Source organism: Leopardus geoffroyi, chromosome B3 (genome assembly GCF_018350155.1).
Source record: "Leopardus geoffroyi isolate Oge1 chromosome B3, O.geoffroyi_Oge1_pat1.0, whole genome shotgun sequence".
Taxonomy (NCBI): domain Eukaryota; kingdom Metazoa; phylum Chordata; class Mammalia; order Carnivora; family Felidae; genus Leopardus; species Leopardus geoffroyi.
This window is the reverse complement of record NC_059337.1, coordinates 54,656,893-54,682,393: the sequence shown is the minus strand read 5'-3', so window position 1 is coordinate 54,682,393 and position 25,501 is coordinate 54,656,893. Positions and strand designations below refer to the sequence as shown.

Here is a 25,501-nt window from a genome sequence, read left to right as displayed (position 1 = left end):
TTTGACATTCTCCAAATCATCCTCCATGTTTTCAGAATGATCACAGGACTCATTGATTATAACCCATTATATTTAGAATTGAACCCAAAATTCCTGTTGTTGGTATCAAAAGCCCACATACATTGGTTGGTCTCATATCACCCAACTTTCCCTTTGTTCACTGTGCTCCAGTTATACTGTCACCTTTCAATTTCTAGTATACACCAAGCTCATTTTCACCTCAGAACTCTTGTTTTCCCTGTTACCTTTGCCAGGAATGGGCTGCCACTTCTGATTTTGTCTTATCCATCAGATCTCAGCTTAAATGTTACCTTGTCAGAAAAGCCTTTTGTGCCCAGATTTCAACAAGTCCTTTCTTCCCTTTTCATTTGTGTTATTTGCCACCATAGTAACCTATTTATTTCTTCCTCTACTATCATCAGAATTCTTTTTATGTACTTATTATCTGTCCCTTCCTCCATAATTTGAGTTTCATGAAGTCAGGGACTTTGCTTATCTTATTGAACAGTGTATCTCTATTATATTTGCATACTATGTAAATACACGGTAAGTGATGATTTGAATTAGCTGAGTTAACAGAATAAATAGGATCAAGGATTTTATTGTATCATTAAAAACTCAATACGGAAAATTTCAAAGGAAATATCTGATTATTGCTTACACGATTCTTGGGTCCCTCATGAAGACTGAAGACATAAGAAGGAAGAGAGACAAAGAGAGAGAGAAAATTTGTAAGGAGGATTTCTTCTCTATTAGTCCTTTCCCTACCAAGAAAACAAGTGGGGAGCAGGTATACCTCCCTTCACCCTAAATCAAGTGAGAGGGTCTAGAGTTTGAAGACTATTGAGGACTACTGAGGATATTGGGAATAGTGGTTTTCATATTAGAAAAGAAGACTAGAAAAAACAATTAATTGGCTTAGTATATGAAGATGATAATTCATAAGAAGAAACAGTTTTGGAAGAAGTTGTGGTGGTAGAAATGATAACTTTTGGAAGTGATTAGATGAATAAGGATTGGACTACATATGATTAAGTTAATATTAAATACCATTGAGGGAAAATTTTGAGAAATATTTAAAGATGGCAAGAATGTTTAGCTTGAAGAGAAGCCTAAGGAGAAATATTAACCTCTTCTCTTAAGTATGAGTTATCTTGTTAGCCACCAGATTTATAAGAACCTGTAATTTAATGGATACCTGGCTTTTCATGGATGCATCTTTATACTAAAAATGTTTAACTCCATAACTTTCTTCTCCTTCTTTGCTATCATAACTATCTTTATTCTGCTTCCTTCTGCTACTTCTGAAAAGTTCATGTGGTGCTAAAAAGCCATGGTTTTAAAGCTAATGAATTAAAAAAAATTTTTTGTTAGCAACCCAGTAACATTTATTAAAGATTTAAAAACATTTTTTGTTGCTAGTTTTCCCCCTTATTTTCCTGTTTTGCTATGTAGACAGAGAATATGGAACCAAAGAATGACGACTTAAAGCAAAGAATGTAATAACCCTAATTGCACAGGGTCCTTGTTGTCTTTCATGATATTCTCCTAGGGGTGAAGAAAAATTCTCTCCCTACCCATTATAAAGCTTTACAGCTTTTCAACTGTTAGAATGGCACTAGGCTGTCAAAATTAGGCACTAATATATAGCACTGAATCAAGGAGACTGATTCTTTGCTAAAGTTAAGCATTAATTTAAGTGGAGTCAAGCCAATTAAGAGTGAATTATATAACTTCATTATATAGAAATTTCCAAATTAAAAAAAAAGAACTCATAATAACTCTAGATATCTTTCTCTAGGTCTAAAGTTGCGTAGTAATTTGGAAAATTAATAATACATTTTTGAGAACTTTAGCTTTAGATTAGCATTTCAGAGAACTTTTTATAAATATAGAATTAAATAAAACATACATTTTTATAGACTTAGAGACACAAAGAGTCAAGTTACATTTGTAAACTGAGATATTTATACAGCTGAGTCAGAGGCACACCACAATTTTGAACATATGACTCAGACTTTGTACCCTTATGTACAATTAGTTTTAAAATGTTAGGGCATTATGCCAAGAGTAACCACAAAGTTTACAAAGCTGAGGATTTATAGGGACCCCAGGCTTGCTCAATTACTTCTGAGATTTTACTCCTGAGTTTAAGCCACTATCTTTGACCAGGTCCATCAGATTTGGAGCAGACACACCTATACTCCAGCTTCCTATTGCACTTAGAATAAACCCAAACCCCTACTACCATGACCTTCAAAGTTCTTCATGATCTGGTCCCTGCCTACTTTTTGTTTCATTTATCTATCACTATTTTCCCCATTGCTCATACCTGAAGCCATTCCTGTTCAAGGAAGCTTAAAATTTATCTCTTTAGACAGGCCTTTCCTACTTAAAGTAGGAGCCTCTACCCATTTACCTCCATCTCCTTGAATATCTTCGTTGCATCCTAATGTCCACCTCCCATTTACTCACATGACAGATATACATGTTTATGTTTGTTCCCTCACTGGAATGCATACTCTGTAAGGTCAGAGATCACTTCCAGAATATTCACCATTGTATCTCAACATCTGGCACCAAGTAGCTATTTGATAAATATTTGTTTAGTGAGTGGGTCAAGGAAGTAAGTAATGTTGGTTGTACACAGCATCATCCAAAGTTGGGCCTAAATTAATGGAATGGAAAAAAAATATATGGAATGGGACTGACAGGAGAAAAGATGAAGGTTTATCCACAGTGTGATGATAGCTGTAGAGGAATGCAATGGAAACAAATCTTGGACCATAATCTCAAATATGTAAGAAATAACATATAAATTTATGTTTATAATTCAACCTTGCATTAACTTTGAGAACGTTATCCCCCCCCAAGTAAATAATAGAGGTAAAAAACTTAACCTCTATTGTTCCTGGGTTCCCCTCTTCTGCCTCAAGATGGTGTTGGATTCAAGGACAAGGCAAGGGATTCTGATTTTCGAGTCATTTGTCTACTCTAGTTACCTCTGGGTGTTCACTGACTCTGTTCACACAGTTCCTTCAAGTATGGGCTTCCTGCTGCTTCCAGATTTCTTTTTGAAACATGGGAAATCTTTATGAGGGGTACTTATGGCTCCATCTATTTAGACACATGAGGCAGTCCTTGCTCTCCTTACTCCCTGGAGCTTTGCTGCTTCTGCCGTGTGCTATGGTGTTTCTAGATATATAGGAGCTTGGTCCCCAAATAGACTTTTATCTCCCCAGTCTAAGGACTCTAACTTTCCCAGATTGCTTCCCAAAGGCACTCTGATGCTTCCCTTCCTTTCAAGGCACTCAGCAGAACCCTGTGAAGTGGATTCAGACTTTAACCAAGTCAGGAAGTGTATATGACTTTTTTCTCCCACATCTTTCCTTTCCATTTACAAAGTTTGGCTATCTTTCTGACAATATGGAGAATAGAAAAATAGGATAAATGAACATAATTCAATATTACATAAGCTTATTATGCTAGTAGGAGTTAAACAAATTTGGAGTTAAAACAAAATAGAGCAGGGAGAGTGGTTCTGTTCATGTCACTCTTCTTAACATACTATAGTGGTTTCCTATTGCTTTTAGGATGAAGATCAAACTCCCTGATATAGCCCAACAGGACCGTGGCTACCTCTGCAGCCTCTTCATGCACCACAGTCCTTCTCATTCTCTGTAATAAAACCATACTGGTGTTTGTAGCTTTTCTTTACAGTACTTGTCCATGATAGTCATTTCCTTTAATAAGATGAGAAACCCAAGGGATAACTATAATGAATGCCATTTTACCTGTCAGATTAGTAATATACTATACCATATTAATATACTATATTGATAATATACTATATTGAACAAGAATCATACTTCTGTACTGCTAGTGGAATTACAAAATTAGTACAACTTCTGTGGAGGGTTAAGTTGGCAATATCTATCTAAATTTTATATATATGGACAAATTCTGGATATTGATGCTACAAATATATTTGCACAGTAAAAAAAATGACACATTTATAACTTTATTCATTGTAGCTTTCTTTTGTAATAGAAAATGACTGGAAAAAAATTAAATGTTTATCAATAGAAGGCTAGACAAATACATTGTGATATACCCATTAATGAAGTACTATGTAGCTGTAAAACAAAATGAGGAAATTTACTAAATACTAATGGGAAGACTTTCTATTTTTATTAAGTAAAAAATGCAACATGCAGCATATTGTCTATGGCATGTACTTTTGTATAAAAGGGGGAAAAGTAAAAAATATATATATGTATATATATATATGTGTATATATATATATATATATATTCACACATATGTATTCAACTTGCCTGTATATGCATAGAAAACTCTGACAAGATACACAAGAAACCAATAACAATGATTGTCTATACTTTTTGATAAAGAATGGGAGCTAAGAGGATGTGGAACAGGATAGGACATAAAAAGGTAAAATAATGAAAATATTTAATGATTGATGTTCCCTTCTATTGATTACATTATACATACTTATGAATGTGGCATGGGTTTAAAATTATTGAAATGCAAAATTCATTAAACAAAAGCTATTTTCTATCATTTACCTCTTTGTGAAATAGGGATATAACAGGTTGCTTAAGCAAAACTAGATGGTGAGTAATCATACTTAAACAGCTGTTAATGTTTTCATGATCTTTGTTGAAATAGATCCTCTGTATTCTTTTTACATATTCTATCCCCATATCAAACTAGGCAAGTATCAGGCACTGTTTCTTAAAAGACTTAAATACAGTTCCCTTGTTGAGATTAAGCCACTCATTAATACTACCGGGATTATATTTTCAAATCACAGAGTACAATAACATCTAATGAAGGTAAAGTGAAGAGATCACAATTTTATACTTTGTTTCCAATTTTACAGTTAACTCTATCTGGCAGATTTTCAGGAGGCCCTAGCACTCTTTATCAACAAACTGTCCATCTCTTTTATTTAAGTCTTGAGCATTGAATTAGCAAATTTTGACTTCTAATCTGTTGATTTCTTAGTTTAAAATATGTAGGGTCAGTGTGGAACAGATGGATTTAGTAGCTTCTGAAAATCCTTACATGTGAACTGACTGTTAACAATTTTCACTTTAGAAGGAATATCCAAGTTCCAGGAGTTCTGACACTGCTCTTTATTGTTGCCTATGGAGGGATGGTTCAGAACACAGCAACATCATACTTTCTTTCCTTCTCTTCCTCCTCCATTTGGAGAAGTACATGATAGAATTTTTATCTAGCTTTTTCAATAGATGCAATTAGAAAAGGTTCCATGCTCCTCTGCTCTAATAAACTTACAAATTTCAATATCTGATGCCTAAAGAGTAACTTGGTATATTTAACCTATTCCATGCTCTGGATTTTGTTGCCCAAAAGCAAGGAGATCACATACACTATAATCTGAAAGGACTTAATTTTCTTTTCCTATTTGGTCTACATGCACCACCTGGTGGTAAAGTAGTGCATTTCAAGTGGTGTGTGTGTGTGTGTGTGTGTGTGTGTGTGTGTGTGTGTGTGTTGGGAGTATGAACATGGGAAAGAGAATTTCAATATACATTCTTAAATACTGATTTAGATTAACAATGCAATCATTTTGCAGCAAATAACTAATAAAATACTGGGCCACTACTATATTTATAGGCCAGAACAGGAAATAAAGGGGAGGAAAACTCATGCTGAAAAGTAAAATAGCTTTCTCTTAACTTACATTAACTATAGCTCTTATAATTCATCCCTAGAGTAACACTTATTTATTGTGCTAATGTTCTTACTGAGGCAAAAGTCAAACATTGATAACCATTGTAAAACCATTTTATTTATTTTTAATTTTTAAGAATTACAATTGTTGAAAGTATGCATCTTCTTCCTTATATTAGTAGTTAGTATAAGTCCAAGTCATAGAATTTTAAAACTACAGGGCACCACAGAATAATGCACTATTTTTACAAATGCAGTAATGTAGTAGCTGAGACTCAGAAATGCCAAGTGACTTGCCCAAGGTCATACTGGTAATTAGTGGCTCAGCTCAAAGAAGAAACTAGATGTTCTAAGTTTCAGTCTAGGAATATAAAACATAAAAAAATATACTCATATACAATGGTCAAATACCTCTGCATGAAAAGATATACCCTTGACTCAGCTACACAGTGCTTCAGAGCACTAAGATGTGAGTTAATAAACACATATTAGTTTTATTCTAAAATTCTGAGTACAAAGAAGTAATAGGAGAAATGCATGTATCATAAAGCTATGGAAAAGATTTTCTAACTAGCAAAAATCCCTTTTATATATATGTTCAAAGGAATATTTTTCAACTTATATACAACTGCTACATTGTAAAGATGGTGTAAAAAGTTCCTTTTCCCCTTTTAACTGTTTCAGAATCAGAGATCTGTTTCTACAGAGTAGGTACCCATTGGTAGATTTAGTCATAAACTATGTTCATAGCTCCCTCTCATGACCATTGAATGAATACTATATAAGCCTCTTTTATTCTTGCTGTTGTATTCAACTAACAGCTCACTGGTTAAGTTTTAATTGCTTCCAATGAGGTCAGCAAAGGTATTTATCGAAAAGCCCTGAATAAAAAGGCTCCACACACACACACACAAGCATACACGCTCTCACACAGAGAGAAAATCCTTTTGCCTGTTGATTTATGGAAACAATTATGATTCTGCTGGAGAATTTCTCAGCTAAGAAATAGTTTGTAGCTACAGTAGAGAGGCTCAAGTTGCACAAGGCAGACAACAGACATGGAATTCTTGTGCATCCAGCTGTTATCAACAGAACAAGTAAGTTACTGCTATTTGTTTTTAAAAATAATGCAGAGTGGATTTCTAGTAGTTTACTTCTTTCTCTTGTTTTAGTGCTGAGGGGAAAAGTAAAGTTACCAGATTTTTGAGCCTTGTAATTATTTATAGTAATTACGCTGTAGAACTTTACATAAAGTTCTCCAGACAATACTGGCATTTAACTTGAGAAATGTGGGTAGTTCAAGAGAAAATAATTGATTAACCACAAACATAAAAGCATACTATAAACAAATCTAGGGAAAGCGTTTATACTTTGTTAGTAGTAATTTTAGGACTTAATTTAAATCAATAGCTCTAATTGCAGGATGTTTCTTACCAAACAGCAATCAGAATAAATGGTACAATCATATTCTGATTTGTCTCTAGTAATGTATAACTTTTCTAAATCTACATATAGAGAGATAAAGATGTTGACATCCTCTGTGAAAGTTGTTTTAAATGTGCCTTCACAGTACCAACTACACTGCATGTTATAATACTATTTACCCACTAACATTTATACATACAATGTTTCATCTTGCCCTGCCTCCCCTCCCTATTCCTAATGTCTCATGGCAAACTGAAGTCCAGTAGTAAACAGTGTCGCAGCAACTGAACTTAGTGCAACCTGTTTTTATAAGGAAATACCAACTGAGAGTTATTTAAGGAGGAATCCTGTATTGTTATCAGGAACTAAAAGGATAAGGATAACAATTTGGAAAAAAACAACTACTCTTTCTTAAATCAATCTACAATTCACAGATAGGAAGAGGTCAATGACCTAGGAGCAACAATCAACTCAAGATTTAATTTTCATTATGTTATTCATGAACACCCGGAGCACTACACTATAATGCGCAAATGGATACTGACATGGATCCTGCCAACTTTGCTCTACAGATCATGCTTTCACATTATCTGTCTAGTGGGCACTATATCTTTAGCTTGCAATGACATGACTCCAGAGCAAATGGCTACAAATGTGAACTGTTCCAGCCCTGAGCGACATACTAGAAGTTATGATTACATGGAAGGAGGGGATATAAGAGTGAGAAGACTCTTCTGTCGAACACAGTGGTATCTGAGGATTGATAAACGAGGCAAAGTCAAAGGGACCCAAGAGATGAAGAACAACTATAGTAAGTAATGTCTTTTATTTATAGCACGGGTTATGAACCTTAATCTGTGAAAGAACCATTTTTCAAGTGACATGCTTTCTTACTTTTCTTTTTCGATTTTTTGAAAAAAAAACCCTATCATCTTCTAATTTCTCTAAATTGGGATCGTTGAACTATGTTTCCAATAACATCTTCTGGGAACAGGTCAAATCTACTGATATTATGGTTGGAGCTGATAACCCAAGCCAATTTGAAAATATAATCCCTATGTCCTACGGTCAAAATGCTTGTAAGTTACGCAAAATATAAATGATATTATTCACACTGAGATGGAAATCACTGTCCTCAAGCAAAACTCATTAGGAACTCTAAAAGAGTCCTCAGTAAATGCTCAACAAAAACTTATTAGTGTGAGGCACAGAAAATTCATTTTAAAAAAACAATTAGATTTTCTTTGAAAGAATATTTCTGTGGTGTAAAATACATAATCTGTGCTCAAAAATGCTTTCAGGGACTTGTGCAATTGTATACAGTTATAAAACAGAAGGGAATCTGTCCATCTGTTCATGTCAGAATGAGTTTGTATTAGGTTGTTTGTTTAATTACCTAAGCAAGAAAATAGGTTCCTCCTAACATTTTCTTTAAATCTTCCATGCCATAATTTTGTGTTACCTTAAGAGAAATGTAAATGTGAAGGAAGAAATAAAAGTGAGTTGCAAGAGATGTTAAGTCCATGATTTTCTGTTAGTGTACCTTACATTTTCTCCAAGAATTAGTTATTTTTGTCCTATTGAAATATCAGGGTTGGATTTGTCATTTAGAAGTTATGATGAACAAACAATTTCAATAGTATTAAATTTAATAAGGTAGAATATTGGATATAAATAGTAAGAATTTAAAGTCCCTGAATGAAAATAAATGGTTTGTATTACTAGCACTTGAACAATGTTATTATCTTATCATCTTATAATATTATGCATATTAAAGTCAATTGAAAAAGAATGCCTGGGGATGATGGTGTAAACATTTGCTTAAGCACTTGCAGTGCATTTTGCTTAAGGCTTGCAGTGAGTACTTGAAACTTTTGTTGCTTGTTTAATGAATGGTTTTTAGGGATTTTTTAAAAAGTTTATTTTAGAAAGAGAGCAAGAGCGAGCAGGGGAGGGGCAGAGATAGAGGGAGAGAGAGAATCCAAGCAGGCTCCTTTCTACCAGCACAGAGCCTAATGCAGGAACCATGAGATCATGACCTAAGCTGAAATCACGAGTTGGACGCAACCGATTGAGCCACCCAGGTGCCTTGGTTTTTAGGATTCTTAACTAACGAGCCAATAAGTGGGAAATTGGGGAATTATATTTCCAATATGAAAATGAGAGGATCTTCTTTTTAAATATAATCGATATAGAACACTAAGGCCTTTTTAATGGATTATTAATAGTTATAGTTTAATTATTACTGGTATTAGTAAAATTATCATGTTAGTCTTGGAAGATTGTTCTGATTATACTAAACTTTAGCTAAAGAAATGACTATTTGGAGAAAAGTTCTGTGGATAGCCACTTCTATATGAGCAACAGAATTTGGATTATAATCAATTTATTTAAAAGTTATGAGATTTATCATGAATAATGGAACCTGGTAGAAGAGACAAGAGGACAGAGCCCAAGTGGAAGTTATGATGCATAGGTCTATTCCCTGTCTGTGAGTAATTTCGGAAAAATTTTTAATTCTTTCCAATTTTCAGTTTTTTCATCTCTAAGATATGGGGTATATACAGATGATCTCTAATACACTCACTAGTTCTTACAGTCTATTCTATTCTAAACCATAACATAAGTATGAACAGATCTAAGTACTCATTATGTAATTATTATATACTTTGAGTGAGATAAATGAATATTATCTCCATTATAAGATGAGCCATCGGAACTAATTTGAAATTGTACCAATATGGTTATCAAATCTAAACACTGTGTAGAATTCTTCTACATGGCCACTAATTCCTTTTGAATGCTTTTGTCAAATAATGAAAAAGTGAAAAATTAGAAGTAAAATCCATTGAAAATGAATAGTATACGTAATTATTTGGGATGAAAAATATCTACAACTGGGATGCATTCATATATGTGTTTTATTTTGTGTTAAAGTTTCTTAAAAACCACTAAACTCCGGCATTTGTAGGCATACACAAAATGCCAAAGTTATTTTATATCTGAAACACAATTTAGCATTAACCTTGAGTAACCATAAGGCCAATTTGGCACACCATTTCTCCTCTATTCTAATTCTACAGTGAAAATGAAAGAGAGAGAGAGAGAGAGAGAGAGAGAGAGAGAGAGAGAGAAACTCTTTCTGTATCATAAATAGAATGCCACAATACTAATGTTCATAAAGACATGGTATATATTATATAGTCTTCACATCTATAAGCTTTTCATAGGCTGTATATATAAACATACTTTCTTGATAGGGTGAATTCTCCTGGAAAGGGAAGCTTTCAATGGGATCCTTTAAGTAAACCCTAAAACTGTTGTCAGGTTGTGTTGCTATCCTCTTGAAGAAGGGGTCAGTCAGGCTTCACCATAGTTAAAAAGAAGTTAATCCACAATTGTCAACAGGAAATCCTAAGATACAAAAGTAATTACTTCATTGAAAAATATGGAGCATAACTTATTAGAAGAGAATTCTGATATTCATTTCCTGTTATTTAAGGGGCAGCCTTACTAATTTTAAGTGTGAATATCCCCTACATAAAACATGCAAATTGACACATGTGAAGTTGAAGCTACTGTATCCAGGTACAAAGGAAGTGCTCAATAAAATTTGTTTAAGAAGTCAAAGAAGAACAAAAAACTTGAAATTATAAATATGAAAACTATTAACATTCCTCAATCATTAATTGAATGAATGAACAAATGAACAAGAGATATTTCCTTCCTATTTACAATGAGAGTAAAAGGTGATTGGATTGTCTACTGGAGTAAAATGCAGCAGAGTTCAGAAAGTGTGATACATCAGAATAGCACTTTGAATTTCATTTTCACTGTTCTGATCCCATAAATTTGTTAGCTGGTTGTTAAACGCCTTCTGTGGAGGTCTTTTAAAATGGTATAGATTTAAATGTCTTAGATGATAAAATTTTGCATGAAAAGTTAGATGTCAGCTGTGTGAAACATAACTGTTCTTTGAGTTACTATGAGGTCCCCACTCTTTTCTCGTGGCTTTGCTTTGGATGAAGAGGAAAATTACCTGATGATATTAATAGGTTTTGAAGGACTGCTTACTTCACTAGCAGAAGGATAACCTCTTCATAAAAATGTGATATTGCTAAGAAAATGGACTGGGGTGAGTAGAAGAGGTAAAAAAAATATATATGGGTATATAATTTTGTTTCCAAAAGATTGGGTTGGGTAGGTAGATGGAAGGCCTAGAGGAAGACAAGGGGAGTGGTATGGAGCCAGATATGACAGCTCATGTCTCATTTTTTAGGAAATTTTAAAAATTACTGAAGCTATTTTGGGTTGTGAGGATCTCACTTCAGTCTTAATTTATAGGGTTGTCTTGTGAAGTATTTTAAATTTAGATTAGAAGGACTAAATTGCAGGAAAAGCACACCAAGCAACCCAATAAAAATAAGCCTTGTATTAGTAGACAGATAAGTAAGACCCAACTATATAAATGTAGGAATTCATGAGAGGCCAGGAGATGCCGGACCACATTTCTGACACTGAGGAAAGAGGAGTTGTCACTGGAGAACTGGTCCTCAGATTGCATACTAGTCTCACCCAGGAGGCAAGAAAAGTCTGTCTTCTCTGATGATTCCACATTTAGCCTTGCAGCATGTTTCTAAGCAATGCAACTGGAACCTAACCTGAACTAATAATAAGGGTAATAAAAGCATAAAATGCCCAGTAATAACATCTTAAAGGGATTTGTAATGGATGGTCAACACTTCTACTGCTGTCGTTAGAGCTCTCCTCTTGGAGACAAGGTGAAAGGGTAAATTTAGATAATTTTTGGACCAGGCACTCCATCAACAGACAGAGTCAATCAGTCCACACCTGACAGAAATAACACTGCTGTTTAAGCTGGGACTCGAGGTGCCAAATGAGAGATGGCAGCAGTGCACTGGGCAACTGTCAACCGCCCTGCAAGGCAGATGCGGAACAAAGAACTCAGTCCCTCAAGATGATTTTCTTGCTTTTGGTATTCAGTTACTCTTCTCAACAATGGTCAATATCACCCATTCCTTTTAAGAAGAAATCCTTAATTGTGCTAAACCACTGATTCAAGAAAAAGTATGCTTCACTTAGTAGAATTAAGCATTGTAAGTTCCATAGCAAGCAAAGAGTTAGCCATTCTGAAAGCTAGCCAATGATTTGGCAACATTCTCTTTTGGATTGTTAGACTGTGACGGGATATGGCCTAACAATTGGCAAAAAGCAAATAAACACAGTGTTGTGGGATTTGACTTTGGCCACAGAATCTTCAGCAATCCAGTTGTCAACAATTCTTTGGATAAGATCCTACTCAGCACAAATCTCTGCTAATAGCTAGCGAATATACATACCACCTCTAAATATGGAGACAGTAAACTTGCTTATGCTCCAAACAGCTCTTAGCCATTTATCTAAAAGAACAATAATTCAAATTATCAAAACAAAATAAGAAAACCAGGGCAACCACCTTAAAAAAATAGACAATGAGGAACATATCTATGGATTTGACCCACAATCTGAGAATTACTGACAAAATGGTACCCTGTAGAACTGGTGGCTTGCATTCCCTTGAGTAAGTTAAGTTGTGAAGGCCTTAAATTAGGGGAAGATGGATAAACTGCTGTGGAGCAGATTTGGAAATATTAGCTACCCATTTGAGAATTCTAATAATAAAGATTATTTTTCATTGTATAGTTTTCCTCTTTTTTTTGAGGGGGGGTGGCTAATACAAGTGTCTGGCACTTGCAAAATTCAAATAATTTATTGCCACAGGTGTATCTCTTATTTAATTTGTAAATCCTTATTTGAACTGACCATCATTTTCATTTATATACCAACCCAGAGCATATGAACATGTATTTTCCTCTGTGACTCAGCTGTATTACAACTCTTTAGCCTACAGTTTTAGAGCATTCAGAGACCCAAGTGAATTGGAGAGAATGCAAGAAGTCTGCTTTCAGATATATAAAAAAATTCCCTTTTCCAAGTTTCCCTACCTCTCAGCCTTGGCTAAATATTATAATCAGCTAGGGAACTTAAAAAAAAATACTGATGCCAGGTTCCACCCATAAGGACTCTTATTTAATTCATTCGGGGCGCAGCCTGGGCACCAGGAATTTTAAAAGCTCCCCAGATAATTGTGACATGCTGCCAAACCTGAGAAGCCCTGGATCACAGCGAAGGTTCATGTTAGATTACTGGGAGACCACAGTTCAATTAAGTCAGAATGGTGGGAAAGACTGTTAAAGTGTTCTAGTGATTTTACTGTGCTGATGAAGTTAAAAAACCACTAGTTAATGGGACCAAGGGTTCTAATTCAGCTTGGATCCCCTCAGGTGTCCCAGGATTATTTTGGAACCCCGGGATGGCTCCATAGTTAATTTACACCCCGGAGGATTTCAAAATGGGCCTAACAGGAATGGCTGTCTGAATTATGCATTGAGGAAGTTCTTCCGGGTCCGTTTGACCTCTCTGACAAATCTCTGTGGCTCCAATATTTGGTGAACTGGCCTGGAAATGCATGTGATGACAGCTCTGTAGCTACTATGTAAAAAGGCTTCTTTGGTGAATGAGTTCATCGCAGGGAAGAATAGGTCCTGTGCCACAGTCTCAGAATGACAGGCAGATCTGAATCTCTTCTGACACTTTCAAGTGGTGATGCAGTATGGGACCTGGAGTACAGACATCAAAGCCAGCTTACTTGGCACTTAAATGAGCCACTTATGACCATGGACTCAGATGTCCCCAAATTAGGCTCTCACCTCCTATGGCCACCCCACAGAGTTCAAGGCAGTGATTTAAAGAGACAACCTCAAGTCTAGAAAACCCAGGGCAGGAAGAAGCCAGAATCCTAGAGGGTCTATCCAGATTACTGAAAAGGATATGAAACTAGAGGTTTGTTTTCTGTGTAAGTTTGGGATTAAAGTAAGCTTTCTTTTATTTCTAAGGATCCTAGCTTTCTTTTTCTGTATCAAAACTTCTGGTTGCATAGTAGCTTCTTTTACATGACTGTTGGAATATAATACTTTTCTATATTTTAATTTCACATATGGCACACGGAAGAAAAGGCAGAGATTGTGCATATCTAAGTAATATGGAGAAAAAAAGAATTCATTAAATGAAATGGGCTTCCATACAAATTCCTTACTTTTCTGAACCATCTCCAAACTTTCTTTTTTTAAAAACACTTTATTGAGGTATTTTGACATACAAAAATCTGTACTTATTTAATGTACACAACTTGATGAATCTGTACATCTGTGAAACTATGATCACAATCTATGCCATAAACATATCCATCACTTCCAGAAGTTCCCTCCTGCCTTTTAATTTATTATTATTTTGTGATAAGAGCACTTAACATAAGATCCATCTTTTTAGTAAATATTTAAATATGCAATACAACAGTATAAACCATAGGCACTACACTACATAGTGTATCTCTAGGACTTATTCACCATGCACAGTTGAAAGTTAGGACCCTTTAACTAATATCTCTCTATTTCTCCCTCCCCCAAACCCCTGGCAACCACCTGTCTACCCTCCACTTCTATGAGTTTGACTATTTTAGATTCCTTCTGTAAGAAGCATTATGTAGTATTTGTCCATCTGTGTCTGGCTTATTTCACTCAGTATAATGTACTCCAGGTTCATATCCAGTCTTTCTACACACAAAATAGGTTGGAAAATGAAAATCCTCTGCCCTTCACATGGTTCAGAAAGCCACATTAAAGAGTCACTGAACACTTAACCATTTCTTGACCAAGACTTATATCTACATTTGAGATTATATCTGCCCCTGACTTAGGTGGAGAAGCTATACCTAATTTGCTAACAAAGCAAATGTCATTAAAGCTATTTACCTTAGCTGCACAAAAGGGTTTGTGTAGTAAAATATAAAGACAAAGGGATTCGGATGAGGAAGCAGATAAATGAATTATCTAATATTCATGTCCAGGTAAAATTTGCCTTTAGAACATCATTCTCAGAGGTAAAAGATGTGATGCATACTGGGGAGAATTGGCTCTAGAGATTCTCTGTTCCAGTCGACTTCCCTGCAGAAGAACGTAATCACTTCTCCTGGAGTGGGCATGAGTACTTGCTATAACCATTAGCTAGTGTCCTTCTGAGAATAAGTAGATTGACAACATCTTTGCAAACAGGAGAAGAAATAGGCAAGAGAGGAAAGGAACAAAGGACTTTATATAAAAATAAATGGATTTTGCATTTTATTTTTTTGAAGATTTTATTTTTAGGTAATCTCTACACCCAACATGGAGCTTGAACTCACAACCCTGAGATCGACTTGTACTTTTCACCAGCTGAGCCCTCCAGGTGCCCTAGATTCTGCATTTTAAGCTTAGGGTGGATTATAACACAAAGGATCCTCGTAAAACATGGCTCTGTTATTATTATTTTTTTTTTGATGCACTTAAGGAATAAGGGCAATGGGATGCAATAATGGATAAGACAATAGTGAGAGAATTTCTGAGATCAAAACAAAACTAAATAGTGTACAGAGGGGTTGAAATAACAGATTATTGCAGATGACACTCAAATAGCAGGTTTGAATCCATTAAATTTGTGCCTAAAATTGTAATAATTTTTGTTTATTTATCAGGACTATACTCAAACTCAGTTTATATTTATGATTAATATAAGACAAATTAGGTATATTTCAATATCCTTAAATACTATACTTATGCTAAAATTATCATGTAATATTTTATATTTATCTGCCTATTTGAAATTTAGATGTAATTGTAGATAATGTTGAGAAAATGCTTTGGGATCAAATTCAGAATCAACTCAGGATGCAGATTTTTCTTAAAGCAGCAATTCCAAACTTTGTTTCTTAGAACACTAGTGTCCCTCGAGATACTATGGTGTTGTGTGCAGCATAGTTTCTATGGCTAATTCATTGGGAAATATTAGGTTACACAAAGTTGAGCAAGTTTTCACAGTAGAAATTCTCTGAGCCTAATTTATACTAATATAAATTGCAAAACTCCAGGAGATTCTGTATGGTTTCTCAAACTTATTCGACAACAGAATACACTGCTCCTGCCCCCCAACTCTCCCCTCCGATTTAGGTAAAACATTTAAATTTCATTAAATTTCAATTTGAGAGTTATTGCCTAGGGATCTCTCTATGGTGTAGTGAAGAACTAAATCAAGCTTCCACTCAGCTGTTTGTTCCAAATAAAAAGGCTACAAAATGGACCTGAGGCAATATTTTAAGAATGACCTTGAACCAAGAATTTGTGCCAAAGTCAGGAGGCTGCATATGATTTTGGATAAGCAGGGTAGCATTTTGGGTATAGATGTAAGCTGGGCTGAAATCCAAAGATTTGCAGTGAGATTTAAGTTTAGCTTGAAGCTCTTTTCTGAGTTCTGGGCAGCTTAAAGGACCATTTTCATAATGTGAAGTGATGTCCAGTACCTATTATTTGCAACTAGAAACTGACCAAAACATTTCCCAACCATTAACCTAAAAATGTTTTAGGATTTTAATGTGATTGAAGAATTCTTACTTATGTACCTAAAAACAATAAACATTGACTTTTAGTAGCTAGAGCCAAAGTTTGAAGTTATTTCAATTGCACCAATAAAGAACAAGTTTTATTTACTGACCAAAAACTATTTAGAAATTTTAAATTTAGCATAACCTGAAGAAGTGCTAATTTAATGAATTAATTTCAATACCCTTTGAAGAGGTCACTTATTGGAGACGTTAAATAGAATTGCCTTTTCCAGCCATATGTAGCACATTTGCCTTGTCTTACATTTCTGTCTCTTTGCATTTGGCAATGCCACTAAAAAATGTAAGTTCTGGAAAGATAAGCATCATGTCTTACTCTTCCTTTTGTCTCCCAGTGGTAGAGGAAGATATATTTTATCTTAAGCTGTCACACATCTAAAATTAATTATGGATAAGAAATTGATTACTAAATGATCATGAAAATTTAATGCAGGCAAGAATGAAAAGTTTTGCTGAAATAAGACCAGTACACCTCATTTCCCTCTTCTCTCGTATTCTCTAATATTAAAAAAAAAAAAAAGTATTGGCCTCTAGAACCTATTTGACTTCATGTTTTTCTAGGTAATTTCAAGGGATGGGTGGAAAAATTTTATTGTAGAGGCCGATGATCTAAGCAGGCCCAGGTAGCTGGTAATACTGGAAGGATGATTGGCGAGGCATGCTCAAAGCATCTAATTATTTTTATCTGTCAACTAATTCCTGCATATCAAAAACTATATGCAGAAAACAATGATAATTAGTTGATATTGGTTTAAGGAATATCTGCATGCAAAGGAGATACAGACAGGAAAGTCTTTAAGAATTAAATGAGCTGTACTAGTAAAAACAAGCAGTGGGCTGATAATTTTTGGATAGGGAATCTACTTACTTAGTAGCACATCTAAGATTGATCCTGGACTCAGTGACTAGTGTTGAAGGGAGGACAGGACAAATGCATAGGGAGAGAGATGTAGGGAGAAGTGGAAAGTTGGTGAATACACTCTCTCTTTGTTTTAGTGCCAGTAGCCTGATCCTCGGATAGTCTTCTGGTGTTTTATAGTGTCTCAAACTGTACTTCTGATAAGAGCCTGGTCAGTCTGGTTCATATTGAGGCATCTCTAGGCAGTGGACAGTTTTCTCCCTTGTTTGCATGAATAGTGAAGACATCATACAAAACTATGAAAGATTGAGGTCTTCACTTTTTTCATTCTTTTACTAATGTCACAAATATTCTTGATACCTTCCCTACCCCAGACTCGGGCTACAATAGTAAACATTCCACACAGTCCATGTTTTCAGAGAATTAACAGTTTAGTTGAGGGTGGAGGGTAAACTACAACAAGTCAGAGGGGGCAGGTTCAGAGCAACTTGGGGGGGGTTGCCTAACTCCACTTGAGGAAATGGGCATGGAAGTCTTTTCTGCGAGAAAATGACCTAAAAGATGAGGAGCAGTATGAAAGAGAGAGGACAAATAATTACCTTCAGAGGAAATACTTTTGTAGATGCCTGGTAGTAAGACAGTGCTGAGAGGCTGGGAAATGGAAAATGACTTAATATCTTGCCAGGTATCAATGTTAAGCTCATAAAAGTACACCCCCTTTTTTTCCCAATTAAAAATATGAGAATAACATTTGCTCTTTTTCAGTTTTTAGCCATTGACCACTCTATTTACTAAAAATGACTATTTCCTTTACAGGATAATTATTTTTTAAAGGGTAACTGTTTTCTGCAGGCATAATTTAAGTTCTGCTAATTGGAATGATAGTGTTTGTCTGGATAAATGCATACTTTTTAATGTCTTTTCAATCTTTGATCATAATTGTAACCTATTTAGGTCAGGTGTTCATAAATATTCACCCTAAAAACTGTATTATCATTATGAAGGATATTCTTCCCAAAGAAGTTCCTAAAAAGTGAGAGAAACAACAGTTTTGAGGCATATATTTATCTTTTAAGGACAAAATTATGGGAGTTATCTGCTGCATTCTTTAAGATAAGCCAAATTTTACTATAGATGCATCCCCTGTTATAACTATTTAAGCAGGTGCACTCAGTAGTCAGCAGCTGTGCACAGCTTTATCTCCTCTGAATCATGAAGTAGGCAGTGAAGCGAGTTATTTTCCCACTTAGATAAGTCTATTGAGGGGTCTCTATTTCTGAGAAATTGTGCTCAACTCCCTGTACCAATAATGCATTACAAAATAATGTTGGATGCTTAATAGACATAAGGCGGTGCTGTCGACTTTGAAAAGATTCTGACCAAACTTGGTCTTGAAATTTTCTTGTAACTAGCTTGAAGCAGATCGGATATTGAATAATAATTCATCCATAAGGGAGATGAGAATAAATCCATATTATGGTGATTAAGTTGTACTTAGACTTAATATTCATGATGTTTTATTTTTTTTCTGTTTTTTTTATATATGAAATTTATTGTCAAATTGGTTTCCATACAACACCCAGTGCTCATCCCAAAAGATGCCCTCTTCAATACCCATCACTTACCCTCCCCTCCCTTCCACCCCCCATCAACCCTCCACTTGTTCTCAGTTTTTAAGAGTCTCTTATGCTTTGGCTCTCTCCCATTTTAACCTCTTTTTTTTTTTTTCCCTTCCCCTCCCCCATGGCTTTCTGTTAAGTTTCTCAGGATCCACATAAGAGTGAAAACATATGGTATGTCTTTCTCTGTATGGCTTATTTCACTTAGCATCACACTCTCCAGTTCCATCCACATTGCTACAAAGGGCCATATTTCATTCTTTCTCATTGCCATGTAGTACTCCATTGTGTATATAAACCACAATTTATTTATCCATTCATCAGTTGATGGACATTCATGATGTTTTAAAGTACTATTTAATGGTTTTACAGTTTACATTAACATCACTATTAAAATTACTTTACTATGCAGAAATACATTTTGTTATTTTAGTAAATCTTCTAATTTAGTCTATATAAAATTACACAATGTACAACTAGGAACATTTTCATTGAGTGACTAAACATAAGTAGATAACTAAAATAATGTTAATTTTTTAAAATATGCATGTCAATATTGAAATTGATGCAGAGCATTTCATTCCATCTTAATTAATTCTCAAAATACCTCTTTGCTGTAAGCTTGCAGTTACACTACTACCCACTTCACAGGAAGAAAGGAAAAGACCTTCAGAAAATTGGCCTGCCGATAAGCTTGCTAGTATACAAGTTCTCGTTTTAAAATTATACATAGGCCTGTTTAGGTTTTGTTCACTAAAAAAATTTTTTTTTACATTTATTTATTTCTGAGAGACAGAGAGAGATAGAGTGTGAGTGGGGGAGGGGCAGAGAGAGAGGGAGACACAGAATCCAAAGCAGGCTCTAGGCTCCGAGCTGTCAGCACAGAACCCGACGTGCTGACACGAGCTCGGGGCTCGGGGCTCGAACTCACAAACCACAAGATCGTGACCTGAGCTGAAGACAGCCACCCAGGTGCCCCGGGTTTTGTTCATTTTAATTAAGAAAGATTGGTGTTAAAAAATTAGCTGGTGATTGAAATGATCATACCAAATCCTCTATGTGCAATGACTGGATTGTTTTCTGGAAGATCTTGGGTAGTCAGTTAACTCACAGAGAGCAGATATTAAATAGCAGGCTTGGTAAGTTCACTCTGTGACTAAGATCACTAAATATTAAAGAGCAAAAAGTTCATGTTCAAAATACTGATTCAAACCTTCCAGTCTCCTTAGAGCCAACACAAGTTACTAAGAAACTTTAAAGGGGAAAAAGCAAGGCGTTTTTCAATAACATTTTTTTTTTTCCTGCAATGAAAGAAAGAAACCTACTGAGGGGTTACCATGTGCCTGGCTCTGTGCTAAACACTTTTTGCATAGTACCTAATTTAAGCTTCATGGAAGACTTATAAAGCTGGCAGAGTTGTGTTCATTTTGCAGATGGGGCAACTTCAGGTCACAAAGTTGGGTAACTTACTCTAGGTTCCATGGTTAGTAACTGTTGGAGTTGAAATATGGACCAAGGAGGCTTAACTACAAAGCATAGTTTCGGTTTTCATTACATGTATCACTATACAGTCACTATTGTTAGCAAAACCTCACATATGAATTTGAACCGTGCAGTGGGATAATTTGCATATGAAGAACTATAAACAGCTGAAATTTTCTTCTCTATAAAATGACCTAATGAGTACTTGGCATTATTTTCCTATTATTAAATAAAAACTCTATTCCAACGTTCCTTGTACAAAACATCTCCACATGTCTTCCCCTGAGTTGGCATAGAAACTTTCAGTTTATTTTGCATACAAATTACTAAAGATGCTACAAAATTTAATTTGGTTGCATTTTAAACACATTTCTGACATTTATTAAAATATTTATGCTTCTGTTCCTTAGTGTCTGCATAATTATTATAGAATAGATACATATATACAATTACATTTCAGAGAATAAGTCAGAGAATTTTAGGAGTATGGCCAGATAGTTTCCCTCTCTAAAGGCCACTAAATCCAAACAGAACAAATAGAAAAATAAATAAAAGAAACAGCAGAGACTTTGTTCTAACAAGCACTTCTGCAGGATAGGTTGAAAGAGAAATAGCTTACTAGCAAATTGGTTCTTTCTTTTGTCCATGATTGCTATGTTCTCAATTTATTTCTAATCCTTTTAGGACTTAGCCCAATAAAAAAAAAGGTAAAAAAAAAAAAAAGGAGGAGGGATAAAAATGATGAGTTGTTGCAAAGACAGTATATCTGGAATTCTATCTTTTTAATATTTGGGTTTTTTCTTTGAAAAATCAGAGTATCTTTGAAAACTAGACATATACATTATTTGTGACCCGACTAAACTTAGGTTTTTTTTTTTTTCAATATCTTAAAAATATCTTACAATGTTTTTATCCTCAAAGTTGCAGTGGCTGTTTTCAGCATCTAGAATACTATTTATTGCAATATTGACTGACCATGTATTGTATGCTGTGTGGATACATAGATGTATAGGTGGAGACCTACTATTTGAAAAATTTCAGCCTATTTGGGAGATCAACACCAAAAACTCAATTTTAATGGAATATGGTAAGTACGTGATAAAAATATGTTCAAGGAGGGACCATGGTGGAGGGCAGGTAACATAACCTGGGAGAGACAGAGCAAGAATCTTTTTAAATTTTTTTTTTCAACGTTTATTTATTTTTGGGACAGAGAGACAGAGCATGAACGGGGGAGGGGCAGAGAGAGAGGGAGACACAGAATCGGAAACAGGCTCCAGGCTCTGAGCCATCAGCCCAGGGCCCGACGCGGGGCTCGAACTCACGGACCGCGAGATCGTGACCTGGCTGAAGTCGGACGCTTAACCGACTGCGCCACCCAGGCGCCCCCAGAGCAAGAATCTTAAAGGACATGATGTTTGACCTTGATCTTAAAGAGCTAGTGGTAGTGAACCAGGCTAGAGAAGTGGGTAGGGAATGGGCGAGGGAATCCAGCAAGAGCATCCCCTCCTGGAAAATAGCAATGAGGAAAAGCTGAGTGGCGTATCAGGAGGTACGTACGTATGGGAATTAGTGTTTCTGAAGTATACCCTTCAAGGTAGGAAGCAGGGAGAGATGGGCATGTAGTGAAGTCTCATTCTTGGGAAGTTATTTTCCATTTTAGGGAACATGAACTTTATGCTACAGGTAATAAGGAGTCATTGAAGAAGGATGTAGAAGCATTAACTAAAAAAATAGCTATTTTCATTATTCACAAAAATGACCTGGATGTTTAATATCTATTGTTAACTGAAAATTTTTATCAGAAAATTTAACTTCTATTCTTACCAAAAAATCTCACCACAACCACCCACAAGCAGCAAAGTTAGCACATGTTAATTAATATCCATTACTTTTCTCTATCAACTTTTTGTGATAGGAGTTTATGAATGAACTAGATTGTCCATTGGAGAAGAGAAAGGGCAGAAAAGTAGGCTTGAACAATTCATCTATGACTTATCAGTCTTAGTTTATCATACCAATAATTTTGTTTTAGTATAAACATTAATACATATTATTTACCACCTAGGAGTAGACTGGGTTGAATAGAAAGTAAGTGGCAGTATGGGGACATGGAAATAATACTGTATTAGGTATTATGGAACCTGGGCTTTAATCCTTTTCCTTCCAGGAATTAATTAATTAAATGACCTTAGGCAAGTTCCTAACTATACTGGGCCCCAGTTGTTGTTGTTTTAAAGGGGTTAGAGCAGATTGCTTGAATAGGTTTTAATCATAAAATGTTAGCCAAAGTACAATATTTATTTATCTCACAGTGTCAGAATGTCATGAATCTGAATGCAGCTGAGCTGAGTGGTTCTAGCTTAGGGTCTCTCTTGGGGGTCCAGTTAAGCTGTGAGCTGGGGCAGCAATCTTCTCAAGGCTTGACTAGGGCTGAAGGCTCTGCTGCAAGCTCTCTCCCATGGCAGTCGGAAGGCCTCAGGTTCACAGCACGCTGTGGGCCAGGAACTTCCTCCTCACTATGAGGGCCTTTCTATAGGCTTCCTCAGTGTCCTGGTGACATGGTAGCTGGCCTCCCTCAGACTGAGAGATGAGAGAGAGGGAGAGAGAAAGAGAGGAAGCAAGAGAGGACACCTTCAAGATGGAAGCGACATGTGACATACCATCACGTTTGCCTCATTTTCTTTGTCATATGGACCATACAGTAAAATGTGGGAAGGAACTACACAAGGATGTGAATGCCCAGTGGTGGTGATCATTATAGGCCAAACCAAAGGCTGGCTACCACATACGGTTTCTGCATCAGAAAACCTTTCAGTCAAGTTGGGAATCAAAGTATAAATAAAGAGTAAGTTAAAGCAATAATAGAGCAACACATTTGTGAAATCAGCCTGAAGAATAGATAGCTAATAGACAGCTGTCCTTGTAGAAGCTGCTAATTTGGCTTAAGATCTCATTAGGAGGCATGCGGCTCTCTTTTCTTACCGCAAACTTCGAGAGCAAACCATATAGTGTGTGTTAATACTTGAAAGCAAAACATCTGATTTCTTTCACAATGCTACAGAGTGGGGCTGAATGAGATAAAAACAACTCCATTCTGGAGTTAATAAGGCTCAAAAGAACCCTTGACATCATCTAGTCCAGGGACCTTGACATGGAGTTTTGCCTGTGGCCCTTAGAAACACTGGTAAGAAAAAATTGTATACCAAATACTCGGGAGTGGATTCAAAGCTTTCGTCAGGTTCCCAAAAGTACTGTGTTTCCCAAAAAAGTATACAAAGTATTGATCTAGTTCACTGTGCTCATCTTATTGATGAGAGACCTGAGACACAACAAATCTAGTCTTATTTGGATTAGAATCAGAAGTCTTCTGGTTTTTAATTCTGTAATTAAAATAATACATCCATTGTATAAGCAATATACATTGTTATTGTGATTTGTAAAAGAAAAGCTTAGCTGACTCTCCTCTATTTAATTAAACACTCTTACTACTAGGATCATTTCCCTTTTATTCTCCACCAGGTGTTAAAAGGTGGGTATGTTTTTGATAAATAAGAGAGTCATCAGAGAGAGGAGAACACTGTTCTGAAGCGTTTATAAAGTGAAACCCCAGTGTTTATACAGGGTGAAGAGATCAGCAAATGGATTATAATTGGTCATTTATAACACAAACCCAAATACTGATCTTACATATTCATTCCCTTGACAGATATTTTTAAACCCTTAACACGGGCCAGGAGTTGTGCTGGTTCTTGGGGATGCAATACAGCAGGCTTCAAGATAGGAACTTTCTGTCTTCACAGTTTCTAGGAGTCTTACCCTATCTGCCTCTTCCATTTCCAATCTTTCCTTCCTAACAAACCTGTTGAGTGGTGTGGGCAGCACATAACTGGTAGATGGTAATAACTGAGTAGATATTTAGGTGTCATGTAGAAGCCCAAACAGAGTATCATTTTGGAAAGAAGGAAAGCAAATGGTAGGGGATCTGAAGTGTCTGGTATAAATAGCAACATCCTAGAACTGAGCTTTTTTCTCTGTTCAATTCTTAAATAACTATGAGAGTGGGTTGCCACTGCATGTGGCTTTATACCAGTAGGCAATTATACAGGGCTATGAATAAGGTAATTACTGAGTAACTACTCCACGCAAAGTATTAACCTATTAGCTGAGATGAGAGGTAAAGGAAAAGAAAGAGGAGGTGGTGAGAAGGATGTTGGGGAAGAGTTGATATAATAGATGTAAAGAAGTACAACACTTTAAATTCCTGGTCCTAAAGTCTAGGGACAATACAATAATATGGTGCAGATTTCCCCATGGACATTATAATTTTACATGAATTCTTGAATTTTTGCTTACTGGAATAATGATGTTGTTTTTGATTTAACTTTTTTATATACTAAAACTATGGTATGTTTCTAACTACAATGCTTTATTAATTTACTTTGTTTACTATTTTTAAAATATAGATGAATAAAGATGTAATATTATATTATCATATTATTTTTAAAAGAAAGAGGATATATATTATGGTTGGGAGTATATGGACAACAATTTTCCTAAAGAAGACTTCTGATAAAAGTGGAAACACTTTTAAAGTCAGAAGTCATTATTCATGGAAAATTTTAACTGTCTCATGGAGTTAAAATTTGATCTAGTTCACTAGGATTTAAATTAATCATGTAAATGCAAGTCACTAATGTACAAGGTGACATTGTATAATAAAAGCTATGAAGATAAATAATATAACTTTTGCCTTTAATATGCTTTTATAAGAAATAATTTGCTAAGTTCCAAAAGTTATTAATATGTTTCATATGAGCAAGGGAGAGATCAGCATGGAAG

The 25,501-nt window shown here is 35.4% G+C and overlaps 2 protein-coding genes across 10 annotated transcripts in view; one reads left to right on the top strand and one right to left on the bottom strand.

The window, feature by feature from the left end:
• Positions 1–25,501, bottom strand: part of FAM227B (family with sequence similarity 227 member B) — a 195,756-nt gene that overhangs the window by 60,006 nt on the left and 110,249 nt on the right. The window lies entirely within an intron of this gene.
• The window catches only part of FGF7 (fibroblast growth factor 7), a 57,550-nt gene continuing 38,561 nt past the window's right edge, over positions 6,513–25,501 (top strand). The window contains exons 1-2 of one of the 2 annotated variants that reach the window (XM_045449795.1): positions 6,513–6,821; positions 7,584–7,960. In XM_045449795.1, the coding sequence (XP_045305751.1) occupies positions 7,675–7,960 (286 nt within the window). In that variant the 5' untranslated portion in view covers positions 6,513–6,821; positions 7,584–7,674. The remainder of the gene's footprint in view (positions 6,822–7,583; positions 7,961–25,501) is intronic. The other variant, XM_045449796.1, reaches the window with a different exon arrangement.